Genomic DNA, 18,634 nt, shown 5'->3' with positions numbered 1-18,634 from the left:
CACCCCCCTCTGCTCCAGGAGCTCGAAGACACTGTGTACATTCAGAACCTACACAAATCACTTGTACAGACAAATACCTCACGCTTGTAATCTTATGTTATGTTGTCTCATGCATACCTTCTTGACTAATCAGCTGGTAGGTGATGTTTGTGCTAATCAAAATATCCTCTTGAGAGTTCAATGGGGCAGAAAAAGATGATAGGATTGGTTTTTAACACAACACAATCCAATCAGGGCTTGTTGCAATCTGAATGTGGGATTCCCAAATAGATGTCAAATGATACCACCATGGTTAGGTATTGATCGTGTAAGGTTTACCCTTCTTTTCTCCCATTTGTGCTTTTGCACACAATGTAGTCCAGTTATTAAAAGCCATATAATTCTGGACTTCTGCCGGATATCTCCAAGATATTAATGAAATTAGCTCATCAAATAGCAACTAATTGAGATGTAATCACACTGCGACTGCTGCTAAAATTGATTTATCTGCTGATTATTTTCTCAATTAATCATTTAGTTAAGGTGACGTCTTCAAATGTCTTGCTTCTAAACCCAAAGACACTCACTTTACAATGATTTAAAACTGAGAAACATCTGTAAAGTCACAAACTTGAGAAGCTAAAGACTGAAAACTTTTTTCAGATGCCCCGATATATCGGCTGCTGATCATTATCGGACAATTTTGATTAAAAAAAAAATATTGGTAGATCAGAATGAATGCTTCTAGTCACGAATCTCCATCACCTGTGGTTAATACTCTGGTGTCTGCGGCTGAGAGAAGCACTGTGTGCTGTCTGGTGTATACGCCCGCCGCCCACCATGCTCAATACACCAGCGTGCAACAGACCACCAAAACAAAACAACATTTCGGGCCGTGTGGAACTTTTATAAAGTATATGAGACAGATATAACGTACACCATCTGCAATGCATGCCATAAATGATTGGTATTGGCCGTGGATCAGCTGATATCACTTACAGATGATCGGTATCAGCAGCAAAAAAAACATGATAGCTGAATCCCTAATAGTTGCACATTCATTTTATTTCAGTCAGCTAATTGCTTAACCTAAATCATACGTTTAAAAGCATACATTTATATTTATAAGCTGTCAAATAAGGTCCTTGATTCATTAAAGGAACAGTTTCCGAGTTTTGCTGTTGGTACGCAGCTAACGTTAGTATTAACAGCTATTTACTTACCAGTCTTGCCAAGAGCTTTTGTTGCATTTCTCATACAAGAGGTTATAAAGTGACAAGACGGGCCAATCAGGCTGGAGCTAGTTGGTTAGAATGATAACTAAGTAAATTGCTGTTAATGCTATTGTTGGCTATATAGCAATAACAACATTTAAAGATAGCTTCTTTAAAGAGATTCCTCCATAGGCCACAAACAAATAAACGAATCATGACCAAAAGGCCTTAATAGTCTTCCATAATATTCTTTTCAACAAGTCTGGATTTAAATCTTTTGTTTCTGGGTAAAAAGCCGATAGTTCCCATCATGTCTCACCTTAGTTACATGTAAGTTAACTAATACTCAGGCCATTTTACCATGAAGATAGATGTGTTCTACCAGCTTTGCTGTACTGTATCGACTATATAAAGCAGGTCTCTGCATTGAATTTGTAGTGATTTTTACTTGATCTTGTCTTATGTAACTACAACATCCAAAAACACGACAGTCCAAATGAGAAAGCCAGAAAGCAGTGGAGTGGAATTCAGTCTAGTAGCCCGAACTAAATACCCCGGCTCCGTTACCACAATTCAAGTAAGGCATCTGGATGCAGCAATGCAGTTTTTCGCCCTTACTCTCATTCACTTCGACAGCCGATGACGTTCGCTCGCCTGGCTTGGAATCTACGACTGCTGCCAGCAAGAGTTGTGAATGGGGAGGCAGGCAGAGGCACACACAAACACATACACACACACACACACACACACACACACACACACACACACACACACGCACACACAATAAGCTCAGGGTCTACTGCACTGATGTTGCTCTCGTCAGAACGGCCGATTTCAGGTTACATTTAAACAAAGGAATTCACCCCCACCCGCCTCATCTGCTAACGCACACATAAATCTACAGTATACCCTGGTATTAAACCTGCACACTTAGTCTACCAACGTGTCAGCTAAGATTAAAACGCCCCATCCAAACAGTTGTCGCTGAAACAAAGAGGCATGTCAGGCCTGAAGAACTTCTTCTTAATCTGCTGTGACCCCGCCGTGTCCTCGGCTGACAGAGATCACACAGACAGCAGAGCTTTTCACATCAGTACATCAGCATTTCCTGCTGCTCTGACATGGTTAACAGCACTGTAGCTGTCAGATGATACTCAGATGACCACGCTGGAGACCGGGGTGTTTCATTTCACTGCATACTCATCATCCATAAAGTATCTTCCACAGAGACCGGAGAGCAGCTCCACAGGAAGATGGAGCTCGGATGGCAGTGGCCCACTCAGTTTGTTATATAACGATCAATTTGATTAAATAGCTTATGGGCTGCATCTGACTGATAGTGTATAATACCATTTGGCTTTATGTAAGACAGCGGTCACCTCACAAGATGGTTCTTTATGGACAGAGCTGCCTCTTTTTCCTATGGAAATCAAATTGTGTTCTTTATTTCCACTCTGTGATTATCATGATACTGCATATTGATCATAAATCCTCTTTGATCCAAAAGTTCCAGTTGGCTTTAACCTCCTGCCTCTAAGTTCTCATAATCAATGAATAGTGTTTGCAGGACCTTTGCAGTAAAGCCCAGCCCAGTTGTGTCAGAGCAGTGACTGCTGACACAGAAGAGCCAAAGAGCGATACAAGGTTGGCTCAAGGCCAGTTTTTCTGTTTTTGCCGTGGGGATATCAATAGCTTTTTATTTCTAAGCTTTGCTGCCGCTCACACTGCTTTACTGATTTGGGAGGTGTGAGGACGCTGGCATAGACAAGGCAGTGTAAACTGGGCCTTCCTGTCATGCGTCCCCGGGACAGAGGATACATGTCTGTCGGTCGGGCTGTGGCTGGAGACGCAATCGCATTAACAAACAGGAATAAACACTCTTTACTTGCTCCATTCACATTCTCTCACTGTTGCTGGTATGCGACCTAAAGTGAGCCTCGGTGTATACTGTACTAGAAGCAGAGGAGGTACCATCGGCACACGGGGATCTGCACAGCCTTTGGCACTGGGCCGTGTAAGATAAAACCTCTAATGATTCAGACAGTTAAAGGACACAGCCAGTAACACGCTCACAACAACCTGTGACATGTTTCAGTGTGCACACTGCAACAAATCTTTACTCAACTGTTGAATAAGTCTCGCATGGCTGCATTTGTAGGGCCATTGATCAAGCTGGTGAGAAAGTCGTGCCTCAGCTATTAACTCAAAGAACCATCTCATCCCTTAATGTGAAACTGTAAAAGGCCTTTTTCTCTCCCACACACAGTCAGGGCCGGCACTGGATGAGCACCAATGGAGCAGCTGGGACAAGCGAGATCTGTCATGGGTCATTAACTGCTCTTATTAATTCATGAAGCTTAATTCACCCGACCCAGTCGTGCTCTGCTCCCATGAAACAAACGTCCAGTCTGACGCTCAGGCGAATGCGTCCCTCATCAGGATTTCGACAGAGTGTCAGCTTCCTGTTTCACTTTATTATTCCATTAATTCCCATGAAACTCCCTCTGCCCTCTCCGTAGAGTCCGTATGTCATCATTGTGAGATAAATGGAAGGAGGCGTGCAGACTTCTCCTGCGTCACCCTTCAACTCCACAGGGACTGTTGCCACATGAAACAAGGTCTTGCGTGCAACAAAACTCGTGTATGCACTTGAAAGAGTGTGCATGTTTGACACGCTACAACACTGAATCACTTATCATTTACAGTGCTGCTCGTAAAAGATTAACGAATTTATGAAGAAGAGATTTAAGTACCCAGAACAGAGTTCCAAGGAAGTATGATGTTGGAGTGTGTTTTTGTTTTGTTTTTTTTAACAAGCTGGCTCCCAGAACAAGTTTGGGGATCTCCAGAAGACTTTAAGTAGGGCCAGAGTACATTCAGGAAAAACTTTATTCCATATTTGTTCAAATCACTGGGATTTATCTCTGTTTAAGACAGAAAAGACAGAATTTTCTTGGTCATAATTCAACTTCCCTTGGATAATTTGCTACAGAAATATTCCCTTGTATGACTTCCAGGGAACACATCTGAGACAGCTCTGCTTTATATGATAGTTATCATTTCATTTACAACGCATTAGCAAACTTCTGACAATACTTCAAACTGGAATATAAGTGCCTGTGTAACCTGCAGTGACTGATGCCCATTCATGAGAAACAATCATAGAGTCAGACCGCATGATGTTTACCTGCAGGCCTTCCTCCTGCCCTCTGCACGACCCACTCAAAAACACCTATTAATGACACTTTATACCTTCTTATATCAGACCATGTAGTCAAACTGCATGAGCTGGCCTTCTCGGACATTTGCCCGCGTACACACGGATAACCTGAGTCTTTCTCTGTGCAGGCCCCATACAAAGATTTCAACACCAGTCACGTCATCAGATCACCGTTCAAATGCCAGCCAGCCTGCACTCATTTATTCCCTCTCTAGAAATTAGTTATTCCCCGCTTCGGTGTGTGTGTGTGCCTCAGCATGTATAATGTTGCGAAAGAGTGCATTCATTTGCACAGACAGCGAAAGCGGATGTGGGAGGCAGATTTCCCCCCCTTTCCTATGTGGGAAAACGCATATGAGCTGTCAAAATCTGTGAGAATAAGATAATCCACGAGACCGATCTCAGGTTAAAACTGATCACAAACGAACAGTGTTCAATGTGAAGTGTTGATGTTGTCTGTAATATGGCATAAGACTTTTTTTTTTTCTTCTGTTGCATCTGTAGGATTTACCTGCTGTAGTGAGCCGTGCAGTCCGCAGGCTACCTAGTGCCGTCATCATTACGATTATTCCCACCTTTTCTGCATACTGAGCGCAAAATGTGACACGGCCAGGCCTATTTACTATTTGCACTTAGCTCCTTTATGTGTCAACTTACCCTCTCTCGCTTTTAGCAGTACAGTGTTGGCTACTATGTTCTCCAGCTCCATCAAAGAAAAAAAAAAAATCCTAAATGCAGAGGTTTTCGGTACACAGGCGTCTGCAGCGTAAACAGCGTCCTTAAGCTTGTCTGCTGTGTGTGTCTTCTTCACTCCTCGTCGGTATCCGAGCAAAATTCACTCATATCAAAGTCATAACGGATAAAACAGGATGTCATAGATTTGCTTGCAATGTAAGCTGGGCATGGTTCTTGTTGTGGGCTGGAAGTGCGGCGCTGCATTTCTACTCCAATCCCCCCAAAACCATTCCATGCGTAATGTGGGTGCGGAATCTCTCCGATGCAGGAAATAATTAAGTTGGAGGCACCGATGTATTCAAAGCGGGTCCTTTCAGCGGATTCTTTACAGCGGTACACCAGGATACTACCAGCTTTACATTACAACAGCAGGGGTTGGCTGAGTGCACCAGAGAGGACATCAGCGCGCACCCCCCCCCCCTTCCCCCCTCCCCTGTTGGTGCGTAATCAAAATGGGCTGGCCCTCTCTGTCACAGCTGCGTCAAGCCACAGAAAGAAACAACTCCACCAGAAGTTCAGGCAATTTGGCTGCAAAATAAAATTACCACTAGGCCTACTACTGGTTCGATTTCTGTCTCTAACAGAAGCTGAAGGAGACGCCACATTATAAATAAAACAAACAACAAACATTGATATTAAAATTCAGTCTTTGTGTCTTCTCATTGAAGCTGTTACAACTTACCACGTGTAAAGCAGTCACTATGACCTTTTACACATTTGCAAGCCCCTGTAACACCTCTATCACACATTACATTACCAGATATAAATGCATCAAGTCTGCAGGCACTCTTGTTGTAAAGCCAGGTAAATGCACATTCTTTCTTTGTCTTGAAATAAACTTCACTTTGTCGCTGTTGTAATGACACAAAAGAGAGTAAAGTTAGTAGCTTTAATACTGTGGTAGTGAATATTGAGTGGGAAAAAGGTAAAGTCGCCCTCTGGTGGTGGACTATCTGCATGATGAACTAGAACTGTCTTCTCAATAAAGTTATGGACACATTGCATTAAGCAGGAGCCTCTTGGCCTCCGCTGATTGACTATGTGCAGACATGGATAAACATGGATGAGAAGATTTATGGTTGTAGATCCTCAGTAGACGCTGCTTTCGTAAATCGTGTGGTTTCTGATTCTGTATCACTGTACTTTCTTTATCAGAATTTGTAAATGGAATAAAACAAAGATTGTTAGATTCAGCTGAGAGAGAGAGAGCAGATATGTATAAGAACCCAGCCCCATCCATCATGACCCTAACTCCTCAAACTTCCTCCCAACTCAAAAGATATTTAAATTGACAGAGAATGACAGAGAAAAGCAGCAAATCTTCACATTGTAGCAGTTAAGATCAAAGAGATGTTGAGCTTTTGTCTGAAAAGAGATTGAAGTGATTATCACATTAGCTGCAGACCAACTTTTTTCCAATCAACAAATGAATTAATTGTTGCAGCTTTAATATATTCCTAACAGAATTGAGGACTGCAGTGTTAAGCTGCCAGTCTTTTCTTTCTCCACAACTAATTAGACAACACACTTTTAAAGAACACAATGTTTTTGAGTGGAACCATGTTTGTGTTTCTACTAAACAAGATGTGTCATTGAGGGTAATTAAGACCTGTTCTTCGTTGGCAAAGTGGGAAACGCCTCCATACCATGTTTAAGATAACACTGTTTCATATTTTGATCTTTATTATTACACTTTTATTTCCATTATAATTTGTTGATTTCTTAGTTGTTTGTGAGTTGATAGTTTGTGCGTTCCATCATTTCCAGGTCTTATGGAAGCAGCGCTGCATGAGGCTTTATGAAAGAAATTAAATGATTTTAAATCTAAACATCTCAAAAAGCACACTTGTATTAAGAATGAAAGCCGAGCCCAATAAGACTGCATCTTTATAGGTAAAGTCAATGGTACAACTTGATCAGCAAGACCTACAACCCCTGATCCCAGTCAAGCTCTAGTCTCCTTAAGGCAAGCGTTTTATTTTGAAGCCTAACCGGAAATCATTCTTTTATAACTGTACATCACATGACATCTCTCTTAAAACGTTTTTTCCCATCTACAGGCTGCTGTACAGTGTTCACAGTGAAAAGGAAAAAAAAAATCAACATACACTGAATCTCGGCGGAAGGCTACTTCACGTGGAGATCACAGCACCCAGAACACCGCCGCCCTGCCTCCTGTTGCACCGTGTGTGTGTGTGTGTGTGTGTGTGTGTGTGTGTGTGTGTGTGTGTGTGCGTGCGTGCGTGTACTGAGCCGGTCACAGGGCGCTTGCACGGCGCCTGTTTTATATTAACTCACTGTATCTGGACAAACGATTAACAAGCTTCTTATTGACTGATGAAAGCAGATAGGATCGATTTTTCCGGCCGTGCTCTTTATCTCTATAAACTGGACATGAGGTTGTCTGATGCACTGATATGGCGCCTGCCTTAACAGAATTACCCAAATGAATTATGCCCATTCCTAATGCATGGCAAACAAATGCATGATCAGTCTCACGTTTGATGCAACGTTGCAGAGTGCCAGGTGGTCTGCATGCATTGACTGTGGCGCCATCACACAGGACCAGGAGGTCACTGGCTGCTATGAGCCCAGATTTACCTAAATATCTCAGCCTTGAATGCCTCAACAGTAAAGCATTAAATACAGTGTGAGTGAAACTGAAATAGCAACATGGTCAGATAATGTGAGGACACACTTTCTTTTTTCCCAAGCAGGCATTCCATAAAGAAAAAAAAAAAATCAACTCTTTAATCGAGCACAGACAGTTTTTGTGTCCAAACAATAAGACTACCCATATCATGAATAGAAAGTGCTGCTGTAAAATAATTGCTTAATTGCCAACATAGTGATCTTAAGACAAACATATGAATTTATCATTTTGCTGACATGATCTGCAAAAGTGAGAGCAGTCATCACATTTTCTCTCCTTCTAATTCAAATTAAATTCACACAGTACACTACAGTAAACAGGCCCATTGTGATGCAGCCATGTACCCATAAAAAACACACAGCCATGCTCTCTCAAATTCAAATTCACCAGAAAACTTAAATCAGTCCCGTACAAACTGAGGAGGAGGCTCATGGAAAAATGAAGGCCGTGCTAGTATTCGTCTAAGTTATCGGCTTTGGGGACGGAGAGGCCTCGGTCCTTCAGGACCTGCATTTTGACTTTCTCCGTCTCCTGTTTGGCTTGCTGCTGCAACCGCTGCTCCTCCAGGATCTCTTCAATGGAAACTTGCTGCAGGACCGTGTCACTGGGCTTATCCACGTCCTGCAGAGACAGAGACCATATTATCTGATTAAACCATATCTGCGAAAGGCTTGTAACAAACTATTATGTACATTAAACCACAGGTCAAATACACTTGAACGAGTCATACGAGCCGTTTTGTGCTTTTCTGGTTGATCAGCTGTGTTAAGTCTTCACTGTTTATCACACAGTAATGGCACTTTCGCTTCAGGTTTAGCATCAAGACCTTCTACCATACAGTATCGAAGTAGTTTCCTGTTGAGACGGACTCGCCACTGTTGGGCAGATCATCCAAACTCACTAGATATATCTGAAAAGGCACTAGCCCTGCTCAACCACAAACCTAACCTGCATTAAATCACTGCCAACATCTCCATTTTTGGCAGCAACTAAAATAGAAATTAATTAGTGAGTGATGAATGAATAATGAAGTGAAACTGAAATTACAAATGAGCCTAATTATCAGACTACCACAAACCTCTTGAACCACGAAAGATGTTAACATCATCGTCTGAAGCACCGAGCTCGACAACAGTGTACTGGCGCCTTGTATCCGTGTTACATCATCACGTTCTCTGATGGCCATAACTTCTAGGCTCATTCTTCATTGATTACATGAACTGACTGCATGATGCATATTTATAGTAGTGAGATATAGAGTCTGGGTTGATGAGTCATGTTTGTGCTGTGTGCAGGCCTCAGCGGTCCTATACTATCACTGTAATGTGCCTGTAAGGCATCTTTGCAACTATTCACACACACTACAGATGCATGATGATGACAAAAACTAAATGTTATGGACGTTAACTCTTCTCTATTGTTGTGCGTAAGAGCCTGTTTAAGTGGATGAGCAGGAGTAGATACATTTATCTGTAGGTTTCAGACATCTTTAACTGTGTTTTTATTTTGGATATTTACCATGTTATAGCACATCAAGATGGATTCACACATTTTCAACGTTTGTAGTTCATGAGCTTTCCTCCCGGACTCTAGCCATAAAATGCTGCCAGAGGAGGCTGCATACAAAACAAGCCATCAACTGGCCACATGTTCATGTGAACATCTACCCCACGACTCATTACTGTTAACTTAATCGTTTTGCCAGAGGGCAAATTATATTATTATTATTATTAACCGTGGCCTAATAGTACTTGACAGCTAGTGTTGTTTAAACCCTTTTTGTGTTATCCCAACTCATACACTCACAAATAAAACGAGGATATTTCCACTTACTATCTCCCCCAGCAGGACCACATTCTCTCCTCTCACTATGAATATTCCTCTGGGGATGTCACCAAATTTCTTCCCCACGTGGATCCGCTCAACTGTCTGATGGAAAACTAAATTAGCTGAGGGGGGACAAGAGAAACACGTTAGAGAGATACAGAGCAATTTAAGATAGAATAGCACCTTTCAGACAAAAACAAATGCACGAGAATTGTGGAAATGGTGCGAATCATTTACACATGAGCTGTACATGATTTGATTGGTCTTCTGCACTTTTCATGCGGAGAAACAAGTGGGAGACAATTAAATGAGTTGTACCAAACTGATCAATGCTTCTGAGGTATCCGATCAGTGTCCTGCCATCTCGGAGCAGCACCAGGTGCTTCTCTGCGGGACACAACCAACACAGGCGGGTTCAGTGACAGTATTAGACGGTTACAGTTGATCCAGCTTGTGTCAGTCACGATGCCACATCTTGAAACGATCTTTTTTTTTTACACTAAACCACCTCTCCCTCCACCCTCCTCTCCAACTTACTGTCGATGTCGTCAATGAGGCTTGCCGTCCCTGGTACGTAGTTCATCTTGGGCAACTGTTTATCTGCTTCGTGTTTCTTTATGTAACGTTAAGCCATGAATGTTTCAAAATATGTTTCTTTCAAGAAGAGCACAGGAAGCGTCTTTATACACGCCTGGGATAAACTTCCTGTAGACGTTTAACCCTTTGTGCGCCAGACTGCAGTTAAGTTTCTGTTCGTAAACTTTGTAGGGCGGGTGCTTTAATTATACACCTTTAAATAAATATGGCACCAAAGACGGATCGTTTTTGAATATTAAGATAGTGGCTATTATCGAAAAAATATAATATTTTTATGACGTTTTGCTATTGGCTAATAGCGTCTACTGACGCACATGCGACACTAAAGATCGTATATGTGTTGGAGACAGTGCCAGATTCGAAATAACGCAGCAATTTCTTTGTGTTTCCATACATTATGCAATTTTTTATTTTATTTCATCGAAACACACGCATACATTAGAGCCTCCATACAATTACACAATTTTGTTTTTTTGTCAATTCAGTGCAAACAAAACTGATAGCAGAGCCTGGCGCCTCTCACTCTGTACAGACATTCCGCGCTGCCAGAAAAAAGCAGCAGAGTGAGAGATCTGTAGTTTGAATTGTGCCCCTCATTAAAGACACAGGACCGGATTGCCTGAGCTCGGCGTCATTCAATCATTTCCTGATTCCAGTCAGGCGATCTGTACTTCTGTAGAAAAACACCAACGTCGACGTTAACAGTTTGTGCCATTAGTGACACCAGGCTTGTTAAAGGTTTGTGTTTTTTATTTGCTATGGCAGATGACAGGACGGCTGCCGGGGAACGCGCGTAGCTGATGCATCATCATCAAATGCAGTCAGATCTGAAGTCTGGCTGGCCCTCGACTTGTAACTCGGGAAATAACGGGAACTGGAATAACACTATGGTAAGTAAGCGGATACAGCTTAGACAAATCCCCAGGGCTTGTTCGCTGTCATTGGGTTTGCTTATTTTTTAAACAAACGACCTGAGTTTCTACGGAATCACATTATTAAACAGCTAGCTTGCGTAGTGCTCTGTCCATGCTAGCTGAACGGCTAACGGAGCTAGCTGGCATTATGTAATAGTTACCGCTGCCCTGCTAGTTCAGCTGTTGCCCGAGTTTGTCACGTTTATCTTGACGTGACGACACCGCTAATGGTACGACAATTATTACAGTGGGGTCAAAACACACAAGACATGTTTTTGCGAGCGAGTACCCTTCTTTAGATATTCAGCATGGCCTCCTCTCGGTCAGTTTTTGTCTGCTTTGGACAAAACTGGTTTAGCAAGTAATGAGTGAGTCAGTGCAACTGTTTACAGAGTTATTGTATTTTCCGGCATTGGCTGTTAAAAGCATACGATTTCCTGATTGTTACCTTTTACCCATCGCAGCTCAGGTCATAAATACTGGGACTTAAGCAGAAAGATATCTTCTTTAAATAAGTTGCCTCTTTAAATAACTCTTCTTTGTGCTATTCTGTGTTCACAGGACGCTCCTCAGTATCCAGGCTACCCTTCACACTACTGGTATCCTCAGTCTCATTCCACAGGACACTATGCAAACACCTATCCCTCGGGATCAGATGTTCAGCCACAATACAATCCACAGGTACAGCTCATGATGCAACGTAACCCTGGCCCTCTAAATCCGATGGTGTAGGAGTAAATCTCCTCACTACCTTAAGTCTCTTAAGTGCTTTCACCTTTACCTTACACTTTACTATAGTCTGCTGCTGTGTTACATCACTGACGTATACATTTACACAGAGACAGTGTTATCTCCCATCATTTATTCCCCATCCTTGTGCTTTTCATGTAGGTAATGCCTGGAGGTTATCCAAATGGCCATGGTGTCTACAGCCCAGCGCAGAGTCAGTATTCCACAAGTGGTTTCCACCCATCCAACCCTTTCTACTGTGCTGACCCCCAGAGACCAGGTCCAGGTCCTTATCCTAACCAGGGCTGTCCAGCGGAGCAGAGCAGTGGGCCGTCTGGTCAGCCACACTCTCAGCACCAACATCATCACTATCCGGGTCCACACTGTCAAGGGGTGAGTTAATTTAAACACACACCATAGTCAAATGTAGGAAATAGTAGTGACCAAATGTAACATTAAATTAAATTATCTCTGACTGTGTATACCATACAGAGTGATATTTGTAGTATAATTTTCTTTGTCTTTTTCTCTGAACCAAAGTTACGTTCACACCCAAAGGAAACTGAATATTTTTGGAAATATTACATATACCTGTCCTACCTCTGCTCTCAGGCTCCTGGATATCCTGCTGGACCGTACCCTCACTATAGTGAAGGTGGTCATGCGATGCCTCCAAACCCCCCATACCCCACTGGCCAGTCTCTCCATCCCAGTCCTCAGGCTGAAGCGTGGGCACACTCTGGGGCGTATGCAGCCTCACAGCAGCAATGGCAGCCGGGCCAGCAGCCTCCACAAAACCACTACGGAAATCCTGTCCGTCCGCCGCATCCTCCAGCGTGGCCAGGGACCGGAACTGGAGCTCCGCCACCATACCAACCCAAGGTAAGAATCTGAAGCTTTTTCGGAGTAGTTTTGTTAATTATGTGAGGTAAATGAAAGGAGATGCTAGTATAAAACATCATTAAACATGCAGTGTATTACAACCTCAAGAGATGAACTGAGAATCATTGATCAGCTATAAATATCAGGACACACGTCTAGTTTCACCACAGTATAGGCAGTGATTATTTTACTAAATCAATACAATTTACAAATGCTGTGCTTTAATGTATCTTTAAAAAATCTTTTGTTTTGTGTCGCTTTAGGACCAACAGCACCAACGTGCGCCACAAGTGGGACCTAAACCCAGACCGACCCCATCCCCGAATCCCCCCAACGGAAAGCCTGCAGAAATAAGTTCACCTCCCCAAATGTACAACAAAACCGGGAGAGGTGAGCCTAATCCTTCACAAGGTGAGCCCCCGCCCTCTGCCCCGGCCCAAGCTCCAGCTCCAGCTCCAGGTCAGGCTGGACTTCAGCCCCTGAGCGATAACCCCGGCCTTGCTAAGGTCCAGCACGTCATGGCCAGAGTGCTGCTGCTTCAGGAAGATGTTGATGAGTTTGTTGGCAAAAAGACAGACAAGAGTTACCGGTGTCTGGAGGAACTGCTGACCAAAGAGCTGCTGGAGCTGGACTCTGTGGAGACTCAGGGACAGGAGAATGTCCGGCAAGCCCGAAAGGAGGCTGTACAGAGGATCCAGGCCATTCTGGACCGGCTGGAGAGGAAAGCTTTCTGAACTGGACTTATTCCTCAGTTTGTGGGTCACTAAGTCTTGCTGTTTTTCTTCTTCCAGATCTTCCATGAACACGGTGAAGGTGTAGTCTTGTTCTTTGGAGCTGTGTTATCTTTAGGTTTTTTTTCCCCACCACCATGATATAAAATGCCTGAAGTAAATGGCATGGACCCAAGAACAAGAGCAATTACTGGTACATGGAATCAACCTTTCAAAGCCTAATTATGCTGGTATGAGTGACATGGGGGTAGTAGACGTGCAAGACTGATGGTTGTACACATCTCAAGACTTTCAGCCTCTGTTAGCGGCTGTGCTGTCAACACAACCTGACACTCTTGCTCAGCTCATTTTTTATGTCATGCCTTTGCCAGCATTATGCCGGGCAGAGTCACTGGAAGATGGATTTATTTAGTGCAACATTGCAACTGTTAGTTGTCTGTAACCTGTGATACAGATTCAGATTATCGTCATGCTGTCCCCTCAGGATCGTGGGTCGCTTTTAGTCTGACCCTACATCAAACAACACGTGCACTTCCTTAGCTGACTAATTATTACATGTCACAGACCATTTGCATGTTCACGATATTGTCCTCACGCCTGACAGGGCTCATACACTTATTTGCCCATACTTATTTCTTCATGTCTCTGCAGGAATAGGTGCAATGCTTTCCTTTTCAATTGTGCTCCCAGCCCTGCATGCACTGTAATATCAGATAAGCACTCAGTACAGTCATGACATCTCCGAGCTCATAATTGGACCTAGATTGTAGCAGATTAGTGAAAACCCCCTGAAGATTACTGTCCCCATTACTCCATCTTTTGGATGAAACTGCTTCCTAAGTGCGGACATAGAATCAGACCTACATATGAATGCCATGTATTTCAATCTAGGAACTACTGTTATTGCAGATACATAAGGAAATGGTTATGAATTACTTGAAAAGCTGTTGAATTGTGTTCCTCTTCTCCCTTTTTCAACACTTAGAACATACATAGGAACTAGGCAAGAGAATTGTGTTTGTTTTCAGAAGTTAGAAATCAGTTGCTGTAAAGGAAAGGATGTACTTTTTTCAGTAATGTTTTTTGTGCTTAAGGACAATGTTGATCACAGCAATTTGATCATATGTTTAGTTTGATAATTGTTTCTGTTTACTCTAGTACTGATATCCTTGTTATATCAAACCCAGATTTGCACCACAGTCCATATTCTTGTGTAGAGCAGGTCTTTTTTTTCCCCAGCCATTCTTGATGTGTTGATTTAGAAAAAAAAGAGTGCCATATTTCAGGGGATGGTTTTATATAATTAGAAAAAAAATAATAAAATAAGATGACAAGCTTTGCATGGAGAAAAAAAATCACCTGTCATACGTGTTCATTTTTGTGCTGTTAACTTTCTGTTTTGATGGAGCACAACTGTACAGTTTCAGATGTAATGCACGTTTCCAACACAAGATGGGAATCTTTGCCTGATGAATATTGAAGTTATGACAAGTGAGGAAAAAAAACAGATAAATAATTAAATGTCAGTATATTTTTTAACCTGTGATCAAATGAATATTTTTTGCTCTCACTTTATTAAATTGTACAAATATATAGTTAACAAAGTAAATTTCTCTAATTGTGAAACAATTTATGGATAGTGGCACCAGATAAACAAGAAAGTAGAAACACCTTCTGTTGCAAAATCCAAGAATAAGAAATTGCTTCTTTTTTTTCTTTTTGTCAAGTGGAAACTGTTGCTGGGGTCTCCTCTCCCCACATTTGCCACCCAGCATACAGATCTTTAAATAGACAGCTATTTTGATGCAAAAGCATAACACAGGCCTGTGAAGGCTTGAGGCACACAAGCCACATTTAATTTGAGGGTCAAATGGCCTGACAACACTTGGGACACCCTGTGGTGAGTGAATCTGAGGCACAGAAGCCTGAGACTGAAACCACCTCTGGTATTCATTCTGCTCCGTTTGACTCAGCAGTTGCAGGGGGCTTGCTTGGGAATACTTCTCTTTCAGCTTTCAGCCACGTGTAAGAAGTTTTTTCTTCTTCTGTTTTTAACTCTTTGTATACTTTTAATGGACTAGTTTGGACAAGATAGCACTGCTGTCACATCAGAAGTCTGGCATCAACTGCGAACGGAAAAAGCTATGTCATATACATCTAAACTTCCTGCGTCCTGGAATGATAAACCCCCCTCTCGGAAGGTGGAAATTGACCTGAGCTCACCTGGTCTTGCAGTGTTTGAGTTGGAGAGACTCTTGTTTACTGGCAAAGCCATCATCAGCCATGCAGATGAAGTTTGGCCAAGGCTTTATGTTGGTGACCAGTAAGTAACTCTCTTTTCTTTTGGTAAACACCCACAGACTGGCAGACAAAAACGAAGCATGGCCTTGTAACTTTTTACTCTCTGAATGTTATTTTTATGACAGAGAGAGAAGGCTGAGTCCTTCTTACAAATGTCACCCTAGTCTGGACTTGGATTCAGTCCACATGTGTGAAAGAGCTGCACTGATCATAAATCAGATTTAATTTCACGATGAGTAACCTAACCACCTCAAGCTGCATTCCACCTTAGGAACTTGAGTAAACTACAGCTTCGATACGTGAGAGTTTCCACTAATGCATGGGCATGAAAGCATGTCTCAGGTCTCGGATAAGTAATAACTCACATGTCTGAAGTACTTTTCTAAATATCAATCCATCACTATGGAATACATTACATGCAAATGGTTCATTAGGAAACACCTGCAGCATTTTGATTGTATATTGTTCCTATTGTCAGACATAGTGTTGTGTTTTTCAGACACAGTGCAGAGAACACAGCTGATCTGTCCAGGCACTGTATCACACACATCCTGAACGCAGCTCACAGTAAACGCAGAGGACAGCCAGACATCTATGAGGGTATGAGCATCACCTACATGGGCATAGAGGCTCACGACTCCTGTACCTTTGACATGAGCGTCAACTTTCATGCAGCGGCAGATTTTATCCACAGCGCTCTCCGCAGAGGAGGTAAGGGTGAAGGGGGGGGGTTGAAAAAGGCAATTGGATTTGGTGTCTGCTTAGAAATGAATGTTGTAATGTAATGTTTCTCTGATTCTCAGGCAAAGTACTGGTGCACTGTCACGTAGGCGTGAGCCGTTCTGCCACCCTGGTCCTTGCTTACCTGATGCTGAAGCAGAACCTGACCCTCGTGGAGGCTATCTGTGCTGTGAAAGAGAACCGTGGTGTAATCCCTAATCGAGGATTCCTCAGACAGCTAATCAAACTAGATGGCCAGCTGTTTGGCACACATCATGAACACATCTGAACCCTGTCTGATAGTATTACTGGTCCAACAGCTCAGGTATTGTCCAGAGATGAGATATACTGATTTCATTATCGTTTTCACTGTTAGGACTACAAGGATTGTTTTTGAAAAGGGAGTAAACACCACCTGATCCTTTCTTAGATCATGTTTAATTCCAATGAACTTTGAGGTAAAAAATATTTATACACTGTCAATTTGTACATGTTTAAATGGATTGAAGTTTTACATTAAAAATATAAATCTGATGCAGCTTTTGTTGAATGTCTGGCAGTCATTTTAATTTACACATCAACACTTCTTACATACAAACACATCCAATGGGTTTCTACTGTATGATATGGATGGTAAGGAGCATGGGCATGAGCATGAGACTGCTATCATCACTAACATGTTATTGTACATGTAGGCAACTTGGCGTTTGCATTTATCCTGTGCGATCTCCATTTGATACCACGGGTTGAATAGTAATCATTACACAGAACAAATACAGTGACCAAGCAAATAAGAGGTTGTGATAGAGAATAAACAAAGCCAAAGTTCAGTGGCATCGATCAGTCTAATAAAATAGGACATCTCCCTCTGTCCAGCCTGTGCTTCACTGTCTGTGGTTGATGAGACACACTGTGAGCAGCGGCCAGAAGGAGGTAAGTGGTTAAAAAGATTTACAGAGCTTTAGCAACACATATATATATATATATATATTATTTTTTTTTAAAATATATTTTCATATATAACATGTTTAACTGCTCCACCTACAGATGCACACACAGTTACAGTTACACATGACTGTGTTAGTGTAATATTAAGAATTTAAAATTAAAGCCCCTGAAAACTTTGGTGGAAGTCTTATGTATTTGTGTACTTTATGTTGAATAATCACAACTAAATATACAAGAATGGAAATGAAAATGATTTCATCGGGTTTGATTGACAACAACCAAAAAGAAGATCGTAATTGATTCACAAAAGTAGGTGTTATTGCCTTATCTAATTGAGCCCCGCCCACTTCAAACCAGCAAGAAGAACATAGAGTGACAGAAAAATCAAAAGATATAGGTTACTGTATACTACTGGTCAAAAGTTTTAGAACACACACACTGGTCCCTCGTTTTCAGGGATTAAGACATTGGTTAACTTACAGTTTTCTTGCAGCAATGCAAGTAAATTAAGACTTGAAAATGACTGCTAACAATTCCTACAGGTCACACAACTTGTTTTGTTGTATGAAGACAGTGTTGGAACAAACTGTGTTACTACACCCTCTGATGCATTATTGGGACAACACAGTACGGCAGGAAGTAGGGCTGTATATTGATATCAGAATGGTTAGAAAAAAAATAAGTAACAAAGGAAGACAGGCTGGTTGGACGGGGGTTCATCCTACAGCAAGATAATAAAGGAAAGAACCAGACAGAGGCTTCACATGAGGGAAGAGCCGGTTTGGGATGAACTGGGCAGAAGATGAAAGCAAAGCAACCTACAAGTGTAACACACTGCAACTTCTGTAACCGTGTTCAGACAAACTTTCTGAACGATGTTTCATTTCAATTGTAGAAAGAACGTCAAGTGTGTTCGGCTGCTGGATGAGTCAAAAATTTAGATTAAATTTTGTTCAACAAGAAGATTCCTTGTTTTAAAATCTGCAATTGTTTTTTTTTTTCCATGTTTTAATTTCAGAAACACTGAGACATTGAATTATGTAAATCTAAATAGCACCTGGAAAAATGGACATGATGTAAAACTTTTGACTGGTAGTTCAAAGAAATCTGTTGAAATGACAAACTCTTCTAACTGAAGAAAATAGCGTGTTCTTATAGGAACCAATAACTCATAGTAAGAAAAG

The 18,634-nt window shown here is 41.9% G+C and overlaps 5 protein-coding genes across 5 annotated transcripts in view; 3 read left to right on the top strand and 2 right to left on the bottom strand.

Annotated features, from left to right (window-relative positions):
• Positions 1–5,555, bottom strand: part of grk5l (G protein-coupled receptor kinase 5 like) — a 26,991-nt gene extending 21,436 nt beyond the window's left edge. The window contains exon 1 of the mRNA XM_023393996.2: positions 5,071–5,555. Coding sequence (XP_023249764.1) covers positions 5,071–5,122 — 52 coding nt within the window. The 5' untranslated portion in view covers positions 5,123–5,555. The remainder of the gene's footprint in view (positions 1–5,070) is intronic.
• Positions 5,556–7,017: 1,462 nt separating this feature from the next.
• Positions 7,018–10,327, bottom strand: lsm1 (LSM1, U6 small nuclear RNA associated). The gene is made up of 4 exons (XM_023394006.2): positions 10,166–10,327; positions 9,947–10,015; positions 9,635–9,750; positions 7,018–8,422 (listed from the first exon to the last, which is right to left on the bottom strand). Exons 1-4 carry the CDS (start codon positions 10,209–10,211, stop codon positions 8,252–8,254), a joined length of 402 nt encoding a protein of 133 aa, XP_023249774.1. The 5' UTR covers positions 10,212–10,327; the 3' UTR covers positions 7,018–8,251.
• A 508-nt stretch (positions 10,328–10,835) lies between these two features.
• bag4 (BCL2 associated athanogene 4) lies at positions 10,836–15,020 on the top strand. Its single transcript, XM_023394002.2, has 5 exons — positions 10,836–11,115; positions 11,701–11,820; positions 12,031–12,261; positions 12,481–12,750; positions 13,014–15,020. Exons 1-5 carry the CDS (start codon positions 11,026–11,028, stop codon positions 13,482–13,484), a joined length of 1,182 nt encoding a protein of 393 aa, XP_023249770.1. The 5' UTR covers positions 10,836–11,025; the 3' UTR covers positions 13,485–15,020.
• Positions 15,021–15,120: 100 nt separating this feature from the next.
• LOC111645000 (dual specificity protein phosphatase 26-like) lies at positions 15,121–17,040 on the top strand. Its single transcript, XM_023394005.2, has 3 exons — positions 15,121–15,804; positions 16,282–16,493; positions 16,586–17,040. The coding sequence occupies exons 1-3, from the start codon at positions 15,626–15,628 to the stop codon at positions 16,789–16,791; spliced, it is 597 nt and encodes a 198-aa protein (XP_023249773.1). The 5' UTR covers positions 15,121–15,625; the 3' UTR covers positions 16,792–17,040.
• A 268-nt stretch (positions 17,041–17,308) lies between these two features.
• Positions 17,309–18,634, top strand: part of LOC111645002 (serpin A3-5-like) — a 15,608-nt gene continuing 14,282 nt past the window's right edge. The window contains exon 1 of the mRNA XM_023394007.2: positions 17,309–17,435. Coding sequence (XP_023249775.1) covers positions 17,403–17,435 — 33 coding nt within the window. The 5' untranslated portion in view covers positions 17,309–17,402. The remainder of the gene's footprint in view (positions 17,436–18,634) is intronic.

This window comes from Seriola lalandi, unplaced genomic scaffold, assembly GCF_002814215.2.
Source record: "Seriola lalandi dorsalis isolate HSWRI2012SDOR001 ecotype SW California unplaced genomic scaffold, Sedor1 jcf7180002054945, whole genome shotgun sequence".
Taxonomy (NCBI): domain Eukaryota; kingdom Metazoa; phylum Chordata; class Actinopteri; order Carangiformes; family Carangidae; genus Seriola; species Seriola lalandi.
The sequence above is the reverse complement of the archived record's forward strand: the minus strand, read 5'-3'. Positions and strand labels throughout refer to the sequence as shown.